Source organism: Scleropages formosus, chromosome 12 (genome assembly GCF_900964775.1).
Source record: "Scleropages formosus chromosome 12, fSclFor1.1, whole genome shotgun sequence".
Lineage (NCBI taxonomy): Eukaryota > Metazoa > Chordata > Actinopteri > Osteoglossiformes > Osteoglossidae > Scleropages > Scleropages formosus.
In genome coordinates, this window is record NC_041817.1 from 20,707,293 (window position 1) to 20,731,089 (window position 23,797).

The following is a 23,797-nucleotide window of genomic DNA, read 5'->3' on the forward strand; positions in this document are numbered from 1 at the left end:
ACACCAGCAGAACACACTCTCTCTCTATCACTCACACATTATGTGTAACTTAGAGTCACCAGTTTATCTGGACAGTATGTCTTTGGACTGTGGGAGGAAACCAGAGCACCCAGAGGAACCCCATGCAGACACGGGAAAAACATGGAAATTCCACACAGACAGAGTAGGGACCGAACCCACATCCTCTTGTACCACCCAAGCATTGTGAGAGAGCAGCACAACTTGCTGTGCCACTCTATCGTACACTAGAAGGAGGATTGAAACCTGCAGTCTCCCAGTCCAAAGGCAGCAGAGTTAACCCCCTGCTGTCCTGCTGTCCCCGACTGCCGTGTCCGAGTCAGAGCGGAGCGCCTCACCTCTTGGCCGTCCTTGCCCTGGGCGTCGGGGGCATGGGCGGCCACCGTTGACAAGAATCGCAGCAGCCGCTGGAGCGTGTCGCTGTTGCAGGGCGGCAGCAGGTAGATGAGCAGCTGCAAGACACCATGTTGCTCCTCGTGACTCAGCGCTGCGGGACGTAAACCGGGGACACACCCCGATAACACAGATCAGCGCTGCGCATCACGCGCCCACGAGACTCCCAGATTCCACGCTTGGCTCTCATCCACTGATGTGTGGCCGACAAGAGCGCCGACGAGTCGACGGCCGACACGTTCACGGGACCTGCTGCGACGGGGGGTGTGCGTCAAACCTGTCGTTCAGGTCGGCAAAATCGCCAGTCTGCATTTCACACCACGACTGCTGACAAATGGTAAGGTGAGAGAAATGACTACTCAGGCCGTAATTATTTTCGTGAAATAGTCATCTGCGGGGGGGGGGGCCACGGTGGTGCAGTGGGTTTGACCGGGTTCTGCTCTCCGGTGGGTCTGGGGTTTGCGTCCCGCTTCGGGTGCCTTGCGACGGATTGGCGTCCCGCCCTGGGTGTGTCTCCTCCCCCTCCAGCCTTACGCCCTGTGTTGCCGGGTTAGGCTCCGGCTCCCCGCGACCCCACATGGGACAAGCGGCTTCAGATAATGTGTGTGGTCATCTATGGGCAGGTTAATAATTTTTTCACCTTGGACAATACATTTTTTAGCTGCAAAATTTCACTTAGCTGTCACTTCTCTGCAAAGCAACACTAACTTCCTCATTCACAGAACTGACTAATTTTTACCTGGAACAACTGAGGGTAAGTACCTTACTTAAGGGTACTACAGCTGGAGGTGGGAATTAAGCCTGTGACCTCTGGGTCCAAAGGCAGCGGCTCTAACCACTAGACTACCAGCTGCCTATTGAGCTCATGCATATTACAAATAGAACTAGTTATGAAAGATCATGCGATATCAGTGGCATGGGAAAAATATGAATGGAAAATATGCTGAAATATCAAAAGTGTAACTGTTCAAACTGTGGGTGGATAACAGTAATCAGAGAAGGTGTTAAATATGGCTATGCGATAACGCGCCAGCCAGGCAGGGTGCTCACACATGGTACTGACGAAGGCCGCGTACAGCTCCCTGGTGAGCAGCGGGTCGGGCATGTCCCTCAGGAACTCCTTGAGAAGAGCCGCCACGTCATGGACGCTGTGTTCCTCATCGAGCCGGACGTCAGCGCCGCGGTCGAACTCCTCCCGGAGCTGAGTAGGACAAAAGCGTTACTCCGCGCGTGCTCATCGAGGAGATGCAGCCATGACGACGACATCGTGCGGCTCGTAGACTCGTTCGCCCCAAGGGACCAATGCTGAACGTTTTGCCTTCCTCAGGAGGCCAAAGACAGGGAGCAAAATGCGTCAATCCAAATTTTTCTACAACCGGGCCACGTTGGCGAAGTGCTCATGATCGGCGAAGCCTAGGCTGAATACGCTACAGTGCCGAATCCCGGTAGAGAACCTTCCCCGATGGCAGCAGATGAAAGGAGCTTTCAGAGAACAGAACCAAGTCCGTGTTCTTTATGGCTCCTGTTCTTTAAGTGCTTTGCGCTCTTCCTGACCGCGTTACAGGATACTCCCTCAAAATGACTCCTTGGCACACACAATATATACAGAGTATTACCTTACTTTGTCTGATAGGCCAGACCATTATTTTACTTTCAGATGTATTTTGGCTGCATATAATAACCACATTTCACAACTTCCTACAGCACAAAGAACAAGGTGTGTTGGATAATTATAATAAATGCGATTACATTTTACGCAGCCTTGCTATAACTTGTTTGAATTTGAGTAAAGCATAATGTCTGGATCCAGATAAAGCAAGAATTCAGGCTTAGGGTTCGCTGTCAAGCGCATTTAATCCATTACAAACTAGGACACAATAATAGTCTGTGATTTATGTCCAGGTCATATATTCATTATTTTCGGGGGTTGCATTCTTCTAAAGAATAAATAATAATACAGACATACAAGAGCAGCATTTCACAGAGGACTTGTTTCCCTCTTCTGGTTCATATTGCTAGTCTTGGAAGAAGCACATCCTTTAATAACAGTTGCACATTACACACGTATACAAGTACACATGATACACATAATAAACATTATACTATGTGTATGATGTAGGAACACATAGAGTACTTGTAAATAGAAAAACAGGGTGACTTAGTGGTCTGCATGGATGCCTCGCCGTTCCTGGGCTCTGTGTTTGGATCTGGTGCCTGTAGTGTGTGTATGTGTATATATTTGGTGTAGAGTGTCTAACGCTGTAAGACACCTGGAGCAAAGATGTTGGCTAAATACTAGTGAATGATGATTGTATATCATTTTGGTTAAAAAACATCTCTGTGATAAATAAATGCAAATGGGAAGTACTGTGACGGGCGGCCACATTTCACACACGCATTGGCTGAAGCTGCTTGTCCCGAGTGGGGGTCGCGGTAAACCTGGAGCCTAACCCGGCAACACAGGGCGCAAGGCTGGAGGGGGAGGGGACACACCCAGGACGGGACACCAGTCCATCACAAGGAACCCCAAGCGGGACTTGAACCCCAGACCCCCCAAAGAGCAGGACCCAGCCAAGCCCGCTGCGCCACCACACCCCCTTGGGACACATTTCAGTTATAATTAAAAAAAAACAAGTCAGCAAAACATAAAGTAATTTCTAAGCGAGCTGCACTGTCAATCCTAATCCTATATATATAATACAAGTATAGTATATATACTAGAGAGAGAGAGAGACACACGCACACATGTCTTTTTTTTTTTGGTAGGCTTACCTGACGTACTCTCTTCTTAGAGCTCCCAACTCGGAAAATTCCAACTGTTTGGAGACCTGTGTGAAATAAGAGAATAAGATCAATTTGTGTGAATTGAGGAATTAAATCACTACTACTGTACATAGTAGTGGAATGAACCATGGCCACCGTGAATCTCATCATTGAATTTTAAAGTGAAGGGACAGCTGGTAGCGTTGCGGTCGGAGCTGCTGCCTTTCGACCCAAACGTAGCACTTTCCAATCCCATCTCCAGCTGTAATACCCTTGAGCAACGTACGTACCCTAAACTGCTCCACTTAAAATATCCAGCTGCATAAATGGATATATAATTCTGTCGCTTTGGAGGAGAGCGTCAGGTAAATGAATAAAGGTTAATTGAAGGTTCACAATGTGCACTGCTCACACCGTTCCAGGACTTGTGCACTAACCCTTGAGCTGTCATCACCATACGCTCCTGCACCTCCTGCACGGCTCACATGTGACCAGACACCATCCCACCTACCGTACTTCTCCAGGTGCTGACAGCAGCTGTCCACCAGCCGGGGCACCTGTCTGTAAATGGGGTTCAGGCTAAGCTTCTTGTCCCGCTGTTTCTCCTTCTTGCTCGGCGCCTCTGCCGGCAGCGAGAGCTGCAGCGCCTCCAGAAGGCGGGAATGATTGTCATCCAGATCAGTGATGGAGTCCACAGACACGGCGCCCTGTACGATACATCCCAAGGACAGCATAAGCATAAGGGCATCATTCGCTGGCTCTGAACATTTGAGTAACGATATTTCAAAGGTACAGTTTTTTCTCCTGATTTTTATTAATATTTTATTCACCTTCATTTTTAATTTTTTAAAACTGCAACACACTCATTTTTAGAGGTAGATACTCGCGCATTGTGCGCCAGCAGAAACTGCGGCATCGGACAGACCTCATCGCGCTTTGACAATCGCACCCGTGTTTCTAAAGCTCTTTGTCTGCTGCGAATTGTGCTTCTGTTTACTCTGAGCTGTAGGTCACTTGAGAAAACCGTGTCTGTTAAATGAACAACTATAAAGAAATAAATACAAATGCAATGTAGTATTACAGCTTTATCCAAGACTTTTACAGAACGTAGCATATTTGTCATTTATGAGCTAAACAATCGTGAATAGACTTCTATTCCCAATCGTGCTGGTAAAGCTGAGGAGCCGGTGTACTGCTGTTCCTACTTCCACTGCCCTGCTGAGGGCTCTGTGGGTGTAAAGAGACGCTCCCCATTGGTGCCGACCTGATGCAAATTGCCCTATATAACCTCTTCGCTTTTCGCTGTAACATCCTTCTACAGCGCAGTTTCGCCAGAGCAAAATCTTCAGTTATGCCACTTTAAAATGTGCTCTGGGATGGTTTTTTGTCCTGAATGAAAGCCAGGCAAAGCATTTCTCTTGACAGAAAATATAAGTGCCTTTTCCATTACCGAGCCTAAGTACAAAAGACGTGAAGATATGAAATATTAAAGCACAGCAATAGGCAGAAAGACCATAACTATGCAGCTGGAGTTAGGACGATGTCCTACCCGTCTCCGGGCCCGCGGGGCTACTTCGGGCGTGTTGGGTGAGGTCACCTCGTTGGGCGTCTCTGAGGTCGAGCTGAGGGACGAGTTGCTGCTGGACAGCTCCTTGTTGGAGCGCTTGGTGGCAAACTGCAGGATGGAGGAGACCAGGTCGCTCGCGTCCCTGTGCCCTTCCCTGGCCGACTCCAGCCGCTGCTTGATGGCGCGGTCGTTGGCGATCACCTGCGACAACGGCATGCCGAAAGCCTGGGGGATGAACTCTGCGGGACAGAGATGCGGAACAGGAAGGAAGAGGAGATGCCACCATCATCCTTATAACATTCTTTTCGTTTTACACACATGGGTTACATTGTGTCCAAATATATCAGCGTGGAAGAGGAAGTACAACCACCGCATGACCAACCTTCTTCATAACTGCAGACATTATGGCTTAGAGGGCAAAAGAGACAAATGAGCCACAATTAGTTTATGGCTTAATGGTTTCATGTACGGATGGAAGAGAGCCTTCCTCATCGTATTTAATCAACTCATCACACATTTGACGAATTCCATAATGCTAAAAAGAAAACTGATTGTGTTATACTATTCAAGCCAATGGACAGAGACTTTGAACAGATGCTATCAGTTCTTTAGAGATTTAACAGCCAGGTTAAAGTTTAGGATTAATATCTTATTATGTTACCCTCCTCCCCCTTTTTTTTTATCAAGCAAGAACAACAAAGCTGAAAGAAATGTTGCTTAGTTTGTCAGGACCATTATCATATCTGTCTTCGTGTCACCCGCAAGTCTGCTGGCATTAAACCCTTAGATTTTTAGGGCTTGGCTTCACCGTGTTCACATTGCTTCACCCTGTGCGTGGGAGAGTTTTTATCACAATACTGCATCTGCTGTTTTTTTTTTTTTTTTTTTTTTGCTGACAAATCAACAACATAAAAAGATCGTGCAACATTATTTATTTTTAAATTTATTTTTAAACCATATGGGCAGGTGGACATTAAAACCCTAAACGTGCTATGCGGCGCAAACTGAACGGCTGCAGCAGTTTAGCTCAGTATTGTCATGTTAATATTACTTTTAGTCACAGCCCGTCACAAACTCGCCGGGACGCATCGCTGAGCGGTTAGAACGGCTGATGCTGAGAAAAAAGAGACTCCGGATACACAGCATATAGAACGCCAAACATGCACACACACACACACTTTCAGAACCGCTTGTCCCATACGGGGTCACGGGGAACCGGAGCCTACCCGGCAACACAGGGCGTAAGGCCGGAGGGGGAGGGGACACACCTAGGACGGGACGCCAGTCCGTCGCAAGGCACCCCAAGCGGGACTCGAACCCCAGACCCACCGGACAGCAGGACCGTGGTCCAACCCACTGCGCCACCGCACCCCTACTGGCCAAACATGCATTCCGAATAAAATAAACGAAAGAGAAGATACACGAAGTGCGCAATGTGACAGGCTGAAGCAGACAATCTCCACACGAGCACAGAAGCGTCAAGAGGTCATGTTTAATTGACTAGAAGTGACCGAGATCCGTCTTAACCCGACCGCACCGCGAGCTTAGTTTTCAGTTCAGTCTTGTAATACGAAGTACAGAAACAGATCGCACGTACATTCGAGGGCGTGAAATTTGGCCTGCAGAATCTGCGTGCCGTAAGATGTTGGGGGGGAAAGGACTGTGCCGTTTCTACGCTCGGCTCCTGACGGCTCTTTGAATTGTTTTTGTTGAATTCTTGGCTGTGGCTCTCGCATTCCTACACGCTTTGTTGGAAAGTGCAGTTGTCCAAGAAGCCTTTTTTACACGGGTCGCTGTTGTGATTTTCCGTACGCTGGCAAACAGCTGAGAACGCGTGTCCTAATGAGCCTGGCATAGCTGCTGGGAAACAGACCAAGGAGCCTGTCGACGGCCGCTATGAAGAGAGCAATGACAGTACTGCAAACGGTATTCGAATGTTTATTCTGTTCAGGGCAGAGACATTAGTGGTGAAACTCACACTTTACGCATACACACGAACATGACATTTTTAATTATACATCCTAGTTTCTGTCTGAGGGGGTGCGGTGGTGCAGCAGGCTTGACCAGGACCTGCTCTCTGGTGGGTCTGGGGGTTCGAGTCCTGCTTCGGGTGCCTTGCAATGGACTGGCGTTCCGTTCTGGGTGCGTCCCTTCCCCCCTCCTGCCCTACGCCCTGTGTTACCGGGTTAGGCTCCGGTTCGCCGCAACCCCGTTTGGGACAAGCGGCTTCAGCCAAAGTGTGTGTGATTCTCCATCTGTAATGTAACGACCCGCGTTACTGTGTTTAGGCGGGAAGATGTTTTGTGTAAATAGTTGCATTGTGAGTAACTTGTAAATAGCGTGTGCAACCAGTGGGGGCACTTCTAGGGTAAAGGAGGGGGTGGCTGTGTCTGGGAGTGTGGTAAGAGAGAGCCTGGGGGTGCTAAGGGGGCTGGGAAGGCTGGCTAGAAGCGTAGGTTCTGGAGGAAACGGGGTCCTTGGACTGAGAGTATTGTTCCCTTGTGTGCCAGTGTTTGAATAATATGTTCGAGATCAACGCTGCCTCTGCGTCCTTCTTCGTCCCATCCAAACCCTCGGCACTGCGCGCCACAGTAATTTACTCATTTAGCTGCCACTTTTCTCCAAAGTAACTCACAATGTTAAATTACCAACAATTATTTACCTGTTTGTACAGCCAGGTAATCTTTTACCGGAAGAATTTAGGGTAAGTAACTCGCTCAAGGGTGCTATAGGTGGAGGTAGGAATCAAAGCTGCAACCTCCCTGTTCCAAGGCAGCAGCACCAACTGCAATGACAAGGCATCTGAACTTCCTTATTAAAGAGAAAATCATCTGTACTTTTTTGTTTAGCTGACGCTTTTCTCTGAATTACAGCGTTAAGCTACTTATAACGATTTACCCATTTATACAGCTGGTTCACTTTTACTGGAGCAATTCAGGGATAGTGCTGTGTTTATAGGCACTACAGCAGGAGGTGGGGTTCAAAGCTGAATCCTTCAAGTGCAAGGCAGCAGCTTCAAGCGTTATACCACCTGCTGGCCCATGTTACAAACACTGGTCTCGGGAAAATAAAACACCGAGGTAGATGCTGGAGCGCCTTTTGTTGAGATGTGGATCGCTGGAGCTCACCCTGTGCTCTGCATCTCCGGGACTATAAACCACACCTGGGGAGGAGAAAACTACACCAGTGAAGCTCCCAGTGTTTAAGGGAAGTCTGGAGAGAGAACCAGAAACCCTGTGGAGCTCCCTTTGTGAATTCATTATATATAATTTGTGGTCTAGAGGAAAGTTTATCAGTTGCTTTTTTTCTGCCATTTCTTTTTTGTCATAATGATGGTTCTCCCTAAGTAGCAGTATGCATACACACACTGACTGAAATTGCTTGTCCCAAGCAGGGTCACGGCAAGCCAGAGCCTAACCCGGCAACACAGGGCGTAGGGCAGGAGGGGTGGGAACACACCCAGGACAGGACACCAGTCCGTCGCAAGGTACCCCAAGCGGGACTCAAACCCCCAGACCGACCAGAGAGCAGATACAGGCCAAACCCGCTGCACTACCGCACCCCACATTAAGTAACAATATGTCACAACATAATACTGATTTTAAAGTGTAGCTGAGTCCTCACCAACCTCTTCTGATCATAAAATTAGAAATCAGAACTAGAATCAGGCTGGAAGTACCTTTGTCTTTATTCTTCTCCTTGGATAGTGAATCCAGCTTCCGCCTGAGCGACTTCTTGCGTTTGTGCCCATCTGGAAAGAAACAAGAGAAGCTTGATTTATATTCCGCGTGTGAAGCCCAGCTGTCAATGCACTTCCATAAAAACCACTGACAAATTTCGAATCCGTAAAAGAAAAGAACCGAAAGCTGCTCGTAGTTACGCAACCTTAAAACCACAGTTTTAAACTATGACTAACAATAAAATGTTGTTTAGAGCAGCATAAAACATGTCTCCCAGAGGACACTTATCTGAAGTCATTTAAGGACAAAATACTGGCATCTGGTCCCAGATTCTCAAATTAAATAAAGCGGTAAAAATGAGGTCACAGAAATGGTGCTAATATTGCAAAGACCCATGACTTCACGTTATGCGGAGCTCAAGAGCTCGGCATAAAAAAGACTAAGGTTTGCACTTGTCAAGTCCCAGTTTGTCGTGGAAGGTTGTCTGGAGTGTAACACTTGCATTGAGTGGTGTGACAAGCTGTCAGCGAATGCCATGTGCTGTAAGTGCCGGAGGAGCTGTTGGTGGAGGGGTGGAAGACACTGACTGGCTGCCACCGGACCCCAGTACCTTTGGGGATGGTGATCTGACAGCCCAGGTCATAGTCCTGGAGCAGGCGGCCGAGGGCCACCTCCTGAAGGCGAGCTCGCTCCAGTTCCGACAGGCTCTGGATGGCCACGGGTTTCAGACGGACGCTCCGCCCGGACATGCTGTTCCAGGTGAAGTCACCCTGTTCACAGAGGAGGGTTGCGCTCACATCAGCCACGGTGACAGTTAAGCGTCCTCAATTTGTAGTCTCTTCCTTGGAGGCCATCCCTTCGGCTAGATCTTTCAGCGTATCTGTAACCGAAGCTCCTTCCATTGACCAAGTGGGTGGCAAACTAACCCTGTTAGATGAACTGCAAAACAAGTTTGATATTAAGCCTTTCTTCAAACTATTCGGCTAACTGTGTTTAGTAGAATTTCCCAGCATGTTCTATTAAGAAGTCCCAATAATAGAAAATGTGCTTTTCTCCAAACAGAATCGTACATTATCGTACCAGTAACACTCAGGTCAACTGGAGTCTGGGGACTCGCTGGCATTCCTCCTCTCTGTCCTTCCAAAATTTCTCCTTTCTTTATTTTAGCCTAACAATTTATTACCTTTTATGTGCCTTTTTTTAAGCCACAGACCCAAAGATACTTTTTAGAGAATTTATGTGGAGAAAACTGTAGAAAACAAGCCAGTCGTGGCCAGAATTCCCGTGGGAGAGAGTTGGCACCGAAGAGAAACCTCACTCACTGTGCACTGACTATGTCAAGCACCACATGAACTCCCAGGCAGGTAGAAGCATCCAGATCACATAACATAAACAACTAAAGCATAATTAAAAAAAAAAAAAAAAAAAAACATATCAACAGGGGAAAGCTGGGCAGTAAAAACAAAAGTAAAATGCTGTTGAAAATGTGCTTTTCATTCCCAAAATTCCAATAACAACTGCAATGTCTGTCCCCCTCATTAAAAATACTTAATTCCAGTAATTAACTCCTCTATTTACATATTTATTTAGCACAGGAATTACATATCAGTATATGCCAAGCAGTCAGCAGATGGTCTGGATTAAGAAAATAATGACAAAGGGCCCCTAACATCTCCATAACATGAAGGAAGAGGTCAGGATTGAGGGATAGACCGACGTCTTATCTTGAGGAACGCATTTAGAAAGGGAATGGTCCTGTTCAAATCTCAAATACTAAAGGCTGAAAAGGTATAAAGGGTTTGCTCAGAAGGAATGCATGTTAGATTCCTGGCCAGATCTGCAGTCGTCCACATCAGTTGTGAAGACAGATTTGATCTTCTCTGTGATGAGAATCCACTAAACAACACAATGCGCGCAGAGAGGGTGGTAAATTTAAATCACGCCAAGAGAAGGTAACAAAAAAAATGTTCACATTTCTCAAGTCTGATTTAGCAAACACATTTATTCATTGTTGCGCTTATTAAATCTGTCATACTAAGGCGAAAAAAGACAACAGCTTCAAAAAAAAAATTGAATTCAGACAATGTGAATTGCTGCTTGAAAGTATGTGAACCCCTTGTGCCCTTTAGTTTTACCATAAAATGGTTATTTAATGAGACGCAGTCTTTGTGATCTGATGTAACAGGTTTGTAATGACCAATCCCACATGTCATTGCTAACCGGAGGTGTTTCTGCTTGCATGCTTTCAAGGTACAGCACTGTAGCACAGCATCTCTAGCCAAACTGCTTCATATCAAAGACCTCCCAATATTCATTGCGTGCATCCTTGGTGTGTGAGGTCTCATGGATGTCTGTGTTTCAGTAGCTTCACTAAGCAGCTCAACTGGCGACATGCCAGCCGGTCTGCACCGGACTGTCCGATGCCAAGACACTTCTCCTCATCCCTCAGTCACGCGAGTCCTCCTTGTTAACCTCTGAACACTCATCAAGGCTCTGCTTAGATGGCTTGGTCTTCAGAACAGAATGTGAGCAAAACAAGCTCTGAAGATCCTCTTTTCTAGGCATTCATCAAAGTTTCACTGGAATAATCCATGGTTAACATCTTGTTCAAAGATACTACAGCAGTGTCAGGAGTGGGACCCGAACCTGTTGCTGTCAGATCCTTGTCCATTTCTACCGTGCCACCTGCTGCAGCTCTTGTTGGTTCAGCACAAATTTTCTGTATTGCACCATGTTGGAAGTTGAAATAGTTATATATCGGAGCATGGGGGTCTGGCAACCATGTTGGCCGCAAGAAAGTGGGAGGAGGAGTCAAGTCATCGTTATTAAAAATCGTGGCGATGCTTTCAAATTGAAATGGAATGTCATAATTAATTTTGCTAAAGTGGAAGCACAAGTGATAATGTGGCCTGTAGCTATCTGTGTCAGGCTCAAGACTCTGGTTACAGCTTAGAAGACCATCAATAAGTCTGCACTCTGATACGTAGAGGACCTAACTGACTCGCTACACCCCAGCCAGAAGATCGTGTTGCTCCACCTCTGGCTACTTGGTGGTCCCATGAACAAGAGGTCTGAAATCAGAAGCACAAAGGGTTTTTAGTTCTGGCTCCAATGTGGTGGAATGATCTCCCTCTGTCCCCCAGAACTGCTGAATCCCTCACAGCACTGAAGAAGGGTCTCAAAACACATCTCTTTGTCCTATGTACTCCATAACACCATCAACATCAAATCACTTGTCACAAAACTCTTTGCATTTCCTATCAGTTTTAGATGCTGCAACTCATTCGATGCTATTGTGTTACCCGTTTTAAATGTTGTACTCTCTATCAGGTCAATATACAGCTACTTGTAATGTACGCAGGTTAAAGCAGCGACATAATGCAAGCTGACTGTATTTTGAGAATCGTGTGCCTTCATCTACATTTCTCCATCTGTTGCGGGAATGCACTTCTGTTTTCGCCGAGCTGCAAGTCGTTTTGGAGGGAAGCGTATGCTAAACGAATAAATTTAATGTCAACTGAAGGGTACTGAGGGCCTCCTGTTTGCCTGCAGCGGATGGCGGATCCCAAGTATAGCTTTATGACTAATTCAAAGGGTGACCACGCTAACCTCTGGAACGACCTAAGTGACCTGTTTGCTTGACCCAGCCACTAAAACCTAAAGAGCCGCTTCAATATCTGACTGTCTGTAGACAAAGTGGGTGGTTCTAACATTCAGTGCGAAATATGAGCTGTTTTACGTGACCCTGTCTTGCCCCAGAGCTGTTGGAAACTGCATGCGCTGCCCACGTTGGACATACCGCCACCTGACTGCTCACGTGTCTATGACCACAATCCAAGGCCTGACTTCCCTCCCCCCGCCCCCCAGCTTTCCCTCATTAACCACTGACATGCTCCTCATTCTGTCCTTTGGCTCTACTTCCTTGTTTTATTGATTCCTTCCTGCTTGTTTACGGGACAAAATGAGACTTTGGAATTTGGAACAGTTCATCCGGCTAAAAATGATGCCTGGGAAATCTGGATGGTCGCTTTGTTTTTTCCTGTTATTCGACCACTTTTTAGTACTAGTACTAAAAGGTACTAAAGAAATCAGTTCAGTCAAAGGAAATATAGACCTCAGTCCTCAGAGCCTCACTTTTAATCCTAGTCTTGGTTGTATTTAAGCATTTTTGAACTATCAAATTTTAATTGCACGGTTTACTTTTAAAAGGTCACATATACCACAACAATAGGAGGGAAAAAGCACAATGAATTTTTTCAGTTATTTTTTTTTTTTTTTTTTTGCTGCGTTTAGGTGCCTTGAAGAGCAGGGGTTACATTCTCCATACTCAATATTTTATATGAACCATTTAGCAAAAAAATACAGCTTTAGAAACAGCTGTATTGGCCTATAAATCCAGCTTTTTCCACATACGGTGCATCCATCAGTCAGTTTCATCGCATACAGTAAATTTCCTTTCACAGATAAAGGCACAATTAAAAAAGAAAAAAAAAATTCAAGAGCTCATTTATTTTATTCCAGTCAGCAGATGATTTCACAGTGACATTTGCAAGACTGCGTGCGGTTTTCCTCGAGGGAAAGAACAGCGCAACGACTGCTACTAGAGCCACTGTTTTCCTCCACTGTCATTTTGCAAAGCGTTCAAGCCTATCTGAGAAACTCGCCGTCCTCCGAGGACCAAGCTCACATAAGTAACACAGCTCTCGGGAGCTGTCTCGGAGAACTAGCTTTAGTCTGAATACGGTATATTTTTAGGCAAATTGACAAAGCAGGACATGGAAAAGTGCCCTTTTGGTGACCTCAGAGATGGAGAAAAAGTCACAGCTGTCTTGGGAGATGGTAATTAAAGGCATCATCGCTCTACAAATTAGCCATTAGCCGGGGGTCAGCGAGGTCTGCGTTTATAATGGAAAGTTTGGAGAACTGTTATTTTTACCATGGGCACAGGTGGAGACGATGTAGAGCGATGGATGTTGCAAACTTCAGCCATGAGCGATAAGAAGTCCTGTCACGGAAAACTAGTGCAAAATTGAAAAGTACAGCATCGGCGTACAAAGTAACGCCATACCATACTATGGTAGAACATTCTAGATGGCTGGCATGCGTTATCTTCTGTTTTTATCATTGTGAACCATTAAGAAATACAGAATTTATTTTTTTAGGTGACACTTTTTTTTCCAAATAATGCAACATTAAGTTACTTGTTATACAACGACTTAGCCAGCTAGGTAACTCATCTTAGACCAATTAATCATTTTACTTTTTTCACCAGAATTTACACTTTTCAGTATAAATAAATACCTATATGCAGCACCCGTAATCATTTTTGAAAGAAATATCAGAATTTTTTTTTTTTTTCGCAACTGGCTGTTTTGCAGGAGATTAATTAATTCCCTGTATTTTAACTTTTGTATTGTAAATCCCTGTATTAGATACTAAAAAGCACACGGGAACAGTAGGACTGTAATAAACCAGAAGAATAATCTATTGTTCTATCTACTGCTGTAATACTATGGAATAACTGGAACAAAAAAAAAAAAAAAGAAGAAGAACCTGAACGTGCTGCTGTAAGGGTTCAAGATCATGTATACACATTATTAAAAATAAAATGTTTATACAGTTCTCCTCGCTGTAAACCGAGCTCTCTCCTCAGCTTCCCCAGCCAAGAGCAGGGCTTTGAGAATGAGCGTAAACACGTCTAGAGGAACTCAGATGTGTCCGACGCACTGGTACACGAGGCCTGCAGAGAGACAGGGGCAAAGACAGGGCTGGGATCACTTCCAGGCTTTATGCTCCAGTCCATAAACATGTTTCAGGATGTCAGAACCCCCCCCCCCCCCCCCCCCCGCTTTAACCCCCAGCTCACCAGGGCCGCATTTCAAAATAATTACATTTTCAGTTCAGGCTTATGGCCAATAACATTTTGAGTCAAAATTTTTGAGATCTACGCTTTTTTTTTTTTTCTTTTTTCATTTTCCCCGAAAGAGTTGGGTACAGCAGGCTAAGGGCAGTCATTATGATACACACACAGTTTTTCCCCACCTTCCACTTGTTCACCACACACTGTGAATTATTACTGATTTAGTTTGCTTTGCTTGTCAGAAATACGGTCTATTTCTACACTGCTTTTGGATTATGAGCACCTGCTCTCTCCTGCCTTCATCATTCTGGACCAGCAGGAGCTGCAGCATTTCATACTCTGTGCCACTCTGTCGTTTTTCTGTTGTTATGGCAACCATGTCTGATATTGATCAAGAAGCGCCTTTCATTTCAAAATCCCTCGCTTTGCTGTGAGGAAATTGTGGACACCAGACTTTCCCGAACCTTTTTTTTTTTTTTTTTGTTCTTTGAGAACGCTCTGCATTCCACAGGAAGTTTTGGAAGGACTTAGTGACAACCACAGTAGTTTGGTAAACAGAGAGAAAAACTGCAACGAACTGAGATTAGGGGGAGATTACACTGGGAATAGAGCTCAAGAGGGAACGAACAGCAATCCCACGAACGGCGGGGTCAAAATCAAGTCGTCGCCAGCCTTTGCTGCAGTGTTTTGAGGGACGCACCTTAAACTCTAAAGCAGAAAGATGCTATTGTCATTCGAGGGCTGCTGAAGCCTCAGATCAGGCAAAATCCTGGCAATTTCACCTTGATGGTTTTTGCACACACTGCATCGGAAATGTTTTGGCCGACTGCTGACCCGAATCAACCTGTGATCCCGAACCGAAAACGGCCTGTTCTGAAAGGTTCCCAAGAGCAATGCTACTGGGACAAATGCTTTGTGCAGACCGATGAACGCGGGCACCCGTGGGTGAGCCGGCCTTCCATAACAAGCCGCAATATGTTACGGCACGCTGGAAATCAAATTAAAGAGAAGGAAAAAAAAAAAAAATCCCACAGGCATCTGGCCTTTGGGGCTCATGTAGGGGTCACAGACGGAAAGTGAGGCAGGTTAAACCACAAAGAGAGTAAAAAGGTTTTTTATACATGCAACATTTATTTATGTCATTTAGCTATTAGAGGTTGTGGCCTAACTAGCCTTAAGTAGTATGGGGGCATGGTGCTCAGGAAAAGATTATGCCCTTGTTACCATTATTATTATTATTATTATTATTATTATTAGTAGTAGTATTATTATTACACACACACACACACACACACACACATTGACTGAAACCGCTTGTCCCAAGCGGGGTCACGGCAAACCGGAGCCTAACCCAGCAACACAGGGCGCAAGGCTGGAGGGGGAGGGGAAACACCCAGGATGGGATTCCAGCCTGTCACAAGGCACCCCAAGTGGGACTCAAACCCCAGACCCACCAGAGAGCAGGCACAAATCAAACCAATTACGCCACCATGCCCCCCTATAATAATAATAATAATAATAATAAGAAGAAGAAGAAAATTTATTATTACTATTATTGGGCTTAGTTCTAGTTCTCAATCATAAATGAGTTATTTCTTAGAAACAGTTGCTATACAGCTGCCATATACAGACAGACCTTTAGTGAAGCAATCCAGGTTAAGTATGTTGTTCAGGTGTATTACAAACCCGCTGCCCAGCAACTGCTTTGATTTTATTTAATCCATACCTACTGTAAGAGTCTTAGCACAATTAAGCAACCATGATACACAAGACTCTTGCAACAGATCTCTTGCACCAGACAGATTCGCCAGATTAGCATGAAGAAAGGGACTTTTGGAGAGTGGAATGAATTAAAGTCACTTCCCAAAGAATGATGGGCTGATGTCTGGCTCCGCGGTCTAAATCGAAGGGGATAATCGGAGCTGAAATCTATGACCTCAAAGCAATCCGATGCTTAAATCAACCCTGACAAGATTATACTTTGATCCACTGACTCCAACGTGTCATATGAGCTGGGTTCCAAAGAGGCTTACAGACTCATTACCGGAGGTACGTCACAGTTTGGACTGCACACTAATTTCACTGGGGGAGGTCCATGTTCTCCATGAGGTTTTGTGAAATGAACTGCAGTCTGGCACTCTTCGATCTTGGGCTGGCTTCAGCCTGCAGTCACAGACAGTTCTCCCTGGAGTGGAACAATAGGCCAAGAACATCTGAAATTGCTGGAGAAAGAGCCAAGGAGCCGTGGGCGGGGTACAGGCGCGGACTCACAGCCACAGCGGTGTGTTGGGAAGGGACATTGGCCGCGGTTTACGGCACGGTCATCCGCAACAAAGTCCACATTCACACTGCTGTAACACGCTCCACCAGAGGTTAACCCACAGCACTGTGTAAATGTAGATGTCGGGAGTCAACCTGCAGGCAATGGTGGGCTTAAACACATAACTTTGAAATAACCAGGGTTCAACGTTTTATTTGTTCTTACCCATTAAAGATGACTCAGTTCAGGAGAAACCTCCAAAAGCCATCATTTTCCTTATTCAATGTAGTTTATTTAAACAAAAAAAAAAAAAAAAAAGACAAATACTGGCAATTAATTGCATTTTGTTTTGCCGATTGTAGCAGGAAAAATAAAAAACGATATTTTTAACAGCTGTGATTTATGTTCCGTGATCACCCCCGCTGCTCGCCTTATTAGCGGGGAGGTGGTAGCTTAATGGTTACAGTTGCTGCCTTTGCATCCAAAGGTCGCACATCTGAATCCCCCTCCAGTTTTATTACCCTTCATCAAGGTACTTACCCTAAATTGCTCCAGTAAAATTGCCCACCAGTATAAATGGGTAAATAACCGCATGTTTTCCCAATATTGTCAGTTGCTTTGGAAAAAAGCATCAGTTAAATGAGTAAAAGTACAAAGACTAAAATACGAGCAGCTTCATTTTCCTTCTTTCTCCCTTACACGTAGATCCCTTCACTGAACCCTGTCATATTTACAGTTTATTTGCCTGCTAATCGCTTCCTTTACTTTTCGAGTGCTTTTATCCAGCCCATGTTCAACTCAAAGAACTTCACAGCCAGAGAGTGTGTGCAATCTCTCTTGTCGGCTCATAACGTAACACACGGTGGTGGTGTTTTCCTGAAGCTGTGGATAATGTACAAAAATAGTTTCCCCAAAACTGAAAAAGGTAAAAGTTACTGCACAAATCATCTGACACCGTTCTCAAAAGCAATGTCTGTGGTGACCTACAGTGATCTACTCATTTATTCAGCTGGAGCGATTCAGAATAAGCACCTTGTATGGGTGTGGTATTTAAACCTGTGACCTTTAGGTGTCAAGGAAATGGCTCTAACCACTATGCCACCACTTGTTTCTGACCGTTTACCACTGGTTTCTTGTTGTGCTTTAAAAATACAACAGTTGATAGCATTTAATCACAGCAGTATCAATATATGGGAATCCACAGCAGCTACTCCATCCATCCATCCATCCATCCATCCATCCGTCCAACCATCCATCAATCCGTCTTCAGTAACTGCTTGTCCTGATCAGGGTCGTGTTGATCCGGAGCCTATTCTGGAAGCACCGGGCACAAGACAGCAGGCACTCTCACGATCCAATTCTTGTTTGCAAATGCAGTAATAGGAATAAATTGAATGTTAATATGAAAGGACTCCAAAGGCGCAGGTTTAGCACGGTAAGTTATTTCAGAAACACACACGTTATCCCAAACACAAAAAAAAAAAAACTGTAACTGAAGCTGAAAACACCGAATGTTTGAGGCTGCCAAGATAAACACGTAATGAGGTTCTGGTTTTAATGTATGACCCAATATAATATAGAGCGTGACAGTTGCCACTCTCTTCTTTCACGGACACCGAAATGCTTTCAAAGTACTATTAGCTAAGTTTCCAAGCACAAGGGTGAAGTAAACCAAATCTTATCCACACACACACACACACACACACACACACACACACACACACACACACACACACACACACACCCACCCACAGGAACAGAGGCCTGCGCCTGCATGTATAATATCAAATTCATCAGATTCAAATTTATCTCATTTTAGCAATTCCTCTATGGAAAGACTGAATAAATACATACCAGTAAAATCAGTTTTACATTCAAAGGATTTTGCCAGTTCTAGGGTAATTTCATTTCTAGAATCTGCTGTTTCTAAGTAAGATCATCTGATTATCTTGACATCTCTCGTTCCCTGAAGGATGTCTGAGCACGGCGTAGGCGGAAGGTCTTCCTCAGCACTCCGCTCTGGTGAAGACATCAGAATAAACAGAATTGCATTTTCCGAAGCAACAAGTGTGTTTTCGTGGTGCCATTTACAGCAGAGTTACATCATAGAGTGAAATAAGTCTGGTGTCATTGCCTCTCCAGGCCTCATCATGTGACTGCGCTTACGGAACATCTGTCTCCCAAATTCTATTTAAGTTACAGTGACTAACCCGATTGCAAAGTTTGTCCCGTTGGCCAAAAACAACACGAACACGAATAATCTGGCAGCCTTGACCGGACAGCATCTTGAACAAAGTCCCCACCCATCCCCTACCACGGTTAACGTACTGCATCAAAAGTAACGCCGCGTACTCGATCTCGCTCTCTCGCCCGCTCGTTTCCTTTTCCTCTGCTCCACTCCGGTTTTCGCGCCTCTCAAACCGCTGTCCTTTTCAGGTGCATGTGGCAGACGGGTCACGTGACCCAATACTGCAAAAACTTCCCCCAGCATTGACCGCAACGATGTTTTTGCTGCAAACAAAGAGAACTTGCCGTTTTCACAAGACGCCGCGTACCCTCTGCGCACGGCATCCGCGTTATCCGATATTATTATCCCGGCACTTATCCGCAGCCTTCATTTCATTACTTTTTACTAATTTAAAGTGTTTACACACTTATGTAATTATTTACTGATGGAACAATCCAAATGCAATTCAGAACTTTTTCCAGGTTCTAAGTCCATGATTGTGACCACTACACAACCTGATGGTAAAAGTTAAATACGCTGCACCTCACCACTCATAATCTAGCATTAGTGACACTAAATTAAGATTATTAGCATCCCATAATTAAGGTCTACTTGCTTTGCCAATGACTGCTTTGAAGCATTAAGAAGGAAACATGTAATTTTAAGCACCATTCATGCGGAATTCACAAACTCTCACAATATCCCATCCCCACCCCCTCACAAAAAAAAAACAAGTGCTAAGCAATAAATCAATCATTTGTGTTTGAAAATGGGCAAAGATATACATGACATTGATACGAGTGCAGACACCCAAACGTGAATTCGGTTGTTTCCATATTGAGTGAATTACATTGTCAAAACAGAAGAGCCGGTGGCCAAATCCTACATCCTGAGCCGTCATGTGCCCTTGAATTCCAAGGGACAAGACTGTCAAAACAAATGCTTTTCATGTTAATATTTTTTTCTCAATCCTTTTAGGACCAATTATTTCCCAGGCTTCTGAGATTCTGTACAATCATGAATATACTTCTTCTACTACTTTGGCCACTTTATCAGTGTATCTGGGCAATAAATCCATATGCAATGCTATTTAAAGAGAGTGTTTCATTCCATCGTTGAAAAACCACGTAAACATGGGAACAAAGTACATTGTCTGCAAAGGCTGACATTCATGGAGTGACACATATATACGTATATATATATATATGTTATATAGGATTTTTGGAGGCTGACATAACGTCAATAACTGCAATGTTAGCAAGGTCAAACATTGCTTTGCACTGTATTAATTGATTTCCTGACAACTGGCTGGATTCATGTACTTTGCTGCTGTCCTACATTCCTTCATTTGACCTAAATTGTCGCATTAACCACTGTACTCATATTGAAAAGTCAACATGTTTGTATTCAAATACTGCATACAAACTGGATTTAATGCTTCGCATCTGTAGTAGAGCTGGCCTTGCAAATATAGGGAATTATGGGAAGCACAGTGAGCGGTGAGACAATAGCTGCGGGTTCAAAGCCGGTTCCAGCAGAGTCATATTTTGCATGTTATTCCTCAGCGGGTTTTGTCTGCGCACTTGACTTTTTCCCACAATGCAAAGTCGGGATGTGTGTTTTTTGGAAGCCGGAGCTGGAGTTAATCTCCAGTGAAAGAGGAGGGGTACTGCAGAACAGAGTGATCTCGGTTTCAGAAAGACGCCTTTTACTCCATGAAACCTTGCACACTTTAAGTGTGTGTGTGTGTGTGTGTGTGTGTATGAGTGAGAGAGAGAGCGAGGGAAGCGTTGGCTTTGTGATGTGGATCTGAAGTCTCGCTGTACCACAACTCTTCTGTTTTTCTGCTTTAGAGCACCCAGGGTGTACTTTAAGACTACGGCCATAAGCTCCAGCTATGTGCAGCTTATCATTAAACAATCCGGGCTTTTCTTTGGTGCTCCCACAGGCAGCGGACCATGTGAAGTTCTGATGTACGACAATCTCTCGAGTTCAGTTAGCTCCTTCGGCCATTCCGGCAGCAACGGATTTCATTTTTCCTTCACTTTTCTTAAGGAAACCAAATAAATACACATTTTTCTTACTAAAAAGATCAAACTGCATGATAGTATGTATCATGTTTTAGTGTAATGGTGACACCCTTATAAATTAAATCTGTCCAGGTCACTCTCACACTTTTTCGACTTCCTGCAACATGTCCTGTTGTTGTGAAACAGACTTGGTGTTGCACACTTTGGCATTTAACCTAAATTGTTTCAGCAAGATGTACAATGAAAAGCTGCACCGACACACTCAGGGGAATCAGGCTTGACCCCCACACACATTCCGCACGAAGCCCAGGGGCCCTCGCAGAAGGTGTGCTTGTCAACACATACACTGGGTGAGCTCCCAGGCTGTGAATGTAGTGTGTGTGTGTGTGTGTGTGTGTGTGTGTGTGTGTGTTCCACGTTCACATTTGTCTCATCACACATCCTCACACTGCCACAATTAACACACGAGTGCATGTTTACCCATTTATACCGGTCGGCAATGTTTGACTGAAGCCGACCAGGGTAAGTACCACACTCAAGGGTACTACAGCTGTACGTGAGATTTCAAACTGCAGTCTTCAGACCTGAAGATAAGAGCACTAACCACTATGCTGCCAGCTGCACCGGAATATTGACATTACATTTGTTCATCTGGGTGCCATTTTTTTCCAGAGTTATTCACAATATTAAGCTAAAGTCAATATATTGAGGCCATTCATACAGAAGGGTAATTTTTACTTTATCAAAGTAGGCTAAGTATCTTGTTTAAGAGTAGTACAATAGTACAACGCAAAGGGAAAATGTGAACACACAGCTATATAATATATATATATAATATACACACTGTATATATCCATATACACATATGCTAGAAGAGTGGAGTGGCTCTCACACATTCCATGGACAGTAACATCAATCTCAGTCCATATGACTGCAATACAAGGCCAAAAATACTGTGCTGCACCCTAAAACTGCTAGGCCTGGTAGGAGACGGGAGTGAGAGGAAGATACAGCCCACAGGAAAAAAGGGCAAGTTTACATTGGTTTGAATCCCACCTCCTGCTGTTGTACCTTTGAGCAGGACTGACCTTAAAATTACTGCAGTAGAAATTACCCAGCTGTATAAATGAATAAATAACTGTAGGTAGCTTGACATTGGTCACTTTGGAGAAAAGCATTATGTAAATCAATAAATGTAAATAAACCAGATTAATATTAGAAACCTAAATCTGTCGGCATGGAGTTTGCATGTTCATCTTGTGTTTGAGTGAGTTTGCTCCTACAGTCCAAAGTTGTGTGCTTTAGGTGAGTTGCTGTCTCTAAAGTGAGTGCATGAGGGAACGAGTGTGCGTGACTGCCGAGTGATGGAGTCACATCCCGTACAGGTTAACCTAATCAAAAGGAAGTTGTCTGAAAAGTTGGGGTTTTGTAAAAAGTAAAAAAAAAAAAAAAAACACCTAAAGTTCACCACCCTTCAACTGTAATACACATACCAAAAACACAGACCACCTTATACCACTAATCCATAGTGACTCATACACTTCACCTTGGAATGCCAAGCATACAAGTGGTTAAAACTCCTCACCACAAAAAAGGTGTAAATGTTGCAGTAATTATCAGAAGACTTTGTGAAACATTCACATCTAATCCACACACACACACACACACACACACACACACACGCACTTGTCCCGAATCGGGTCACAGCAAGCGGGAGCCTCACCTGGCAACACAGAGCGCAAGGCTGAAGGGACACACCCCGGACAGGACACCACTCCATTGCAAGGCACTCCACACAGGACTCGAACCCCAGACCCACCCCAGAGCAGGCCCAGGCCAAACCCACTGCACCACTCTGCCCTCCATGGAGAGCCCATAGCTACTTAAATATTCAGACATATTTAATATTTCAAATATAGTTAAAACATCTATAAAATGGCTTGCCCTCATTTTTTATTATAGAAGGTCATGCATACAGTTGATTGTAGTCATAAACTCATCTTTTCATTAGATAACTACCTGTATTCTAATTAATGACCCAATTCAGCAACTACTCAATGTCAGGGAATTCACTACCCAGTTTAAGCAATGTTTTTAAAATTATTTTATTTTGTTTTTTTTTTTCCCGCAAAAACAAACATAGGTGGAGAGTGTAGTGGTTAAACCTGCTACCAAAGGGCACAGGTTTAAATCCCACCTCCAGCTACAGTATCCTTGAGCAAGGTACTTACCCTGAAATTGTGCCAGTAAAATGACCCAGCTCTATAAATGGGTAAATTTACAAAGAGTAACGGTATCTTAACATTGTAAGTCAATTTGGAGAAAAGTCTCAGCTGAATGAATAAATGCAGAACTGGCTTTGTGGAAGCAGTGTTAGGTGCATCAGTCAACTGAAAAATGCGCGGTTGGCTTTTATAAGTTCCTGTTGCTGAAAATGAAATCAAGTGTTGGCCAACAGCGCCGTCCATCATGGTTGGACAGACATCTGAGACCTCACGAACGCTTAAGGGAGGAGGGGATATACCCGTGATGTGTGAGTCACGCCTGCTTGCCCTTGGCCACATGACCGCGCCCTCAAAGCAGGAGTAGACGGAGAACAAATATCGTGAAGGTGCTTTTTTGCTTTGACCCATGAAACCACAACATGTTGAATCAGTCGCTACCCTGAAACCTTTCATTGAGAACCTCTGTTCACTCCCTCAACAGTCCAGGTTTAAAAGCGACCGCAGTAGTGTGCTGGGGTGCTGAAACCGTTCTCTATTATCCAGTAATTTGATGTGTTGTGCAAGAAACATAAATCCATAATTAGAGGCAGGCATAAAAGTGCAACGTTAGCTCAAGAAATGAGTCACTGGTTCCCGTGTTCTTTGGTTAAGCAAACAATGAAGCTGAATTAACCCCTCTAACCCTCTAAACAGCAGTATGTAATTAAATAATCACCGAGACACAAGCGGAAACACACATATTAATGGTCTTAGCGCTGAGAAATTAATGCAATC

The 23,797-nt window shown here is 44.6% G+C and overlaps 1 protein-coding gene across 5 annotated transcripts in view; it reads right to left on the reverse strand.

Moving 5' to 3' along the window:
- LOC108929814 (rho GTPase-activating protein 6-like) overlaps positions 1-23,797 on the reverse strand; it is a 55,881-nt gene that overhangs the window by 7,218 nt on the left and 24,866 nt on the right. For 4 of the 5 annotated variants that reach the window (XM_018744646.2, XM_018744632.2, XM_018744623.2 and 1 more), the window contains exons 2-8: positions 9,032-9,191; positions 8,421-8,492; positions 4,724-4,980; positions 3,686-3,881; positions 3,184-3,239; positions 1,462-1,612; positions 357-505 (exon numbers count right to left, since the gene is read on the reverse strand). In XM_018744646.2, coding sequence (XP_018600162.2) covers positions 357-505; positions 1,462-1,612; positions 3,184-3,239; positions 3,686-3,881; positions 4,724-4,980; positions 8,421-8,492; positions 9,032-9,170 — 1,020 coding nt within the window. In that variant the 5' untranslated portion in view covers positions 9,171-9,191. Of the gene's footprint in view, positions 1-356; positions 506-1,461; positions 1,613-3,183; positions 3,240-3,685; positions 3,882-4,723; positions 4,981-8,420; positions 8,493-9,031; positions 9,192-13,357; positions 13,772-23,797 lie in introns of those variants that run through there. The other variant, XM_018744614.2, reaches the window with a different exon arrangement.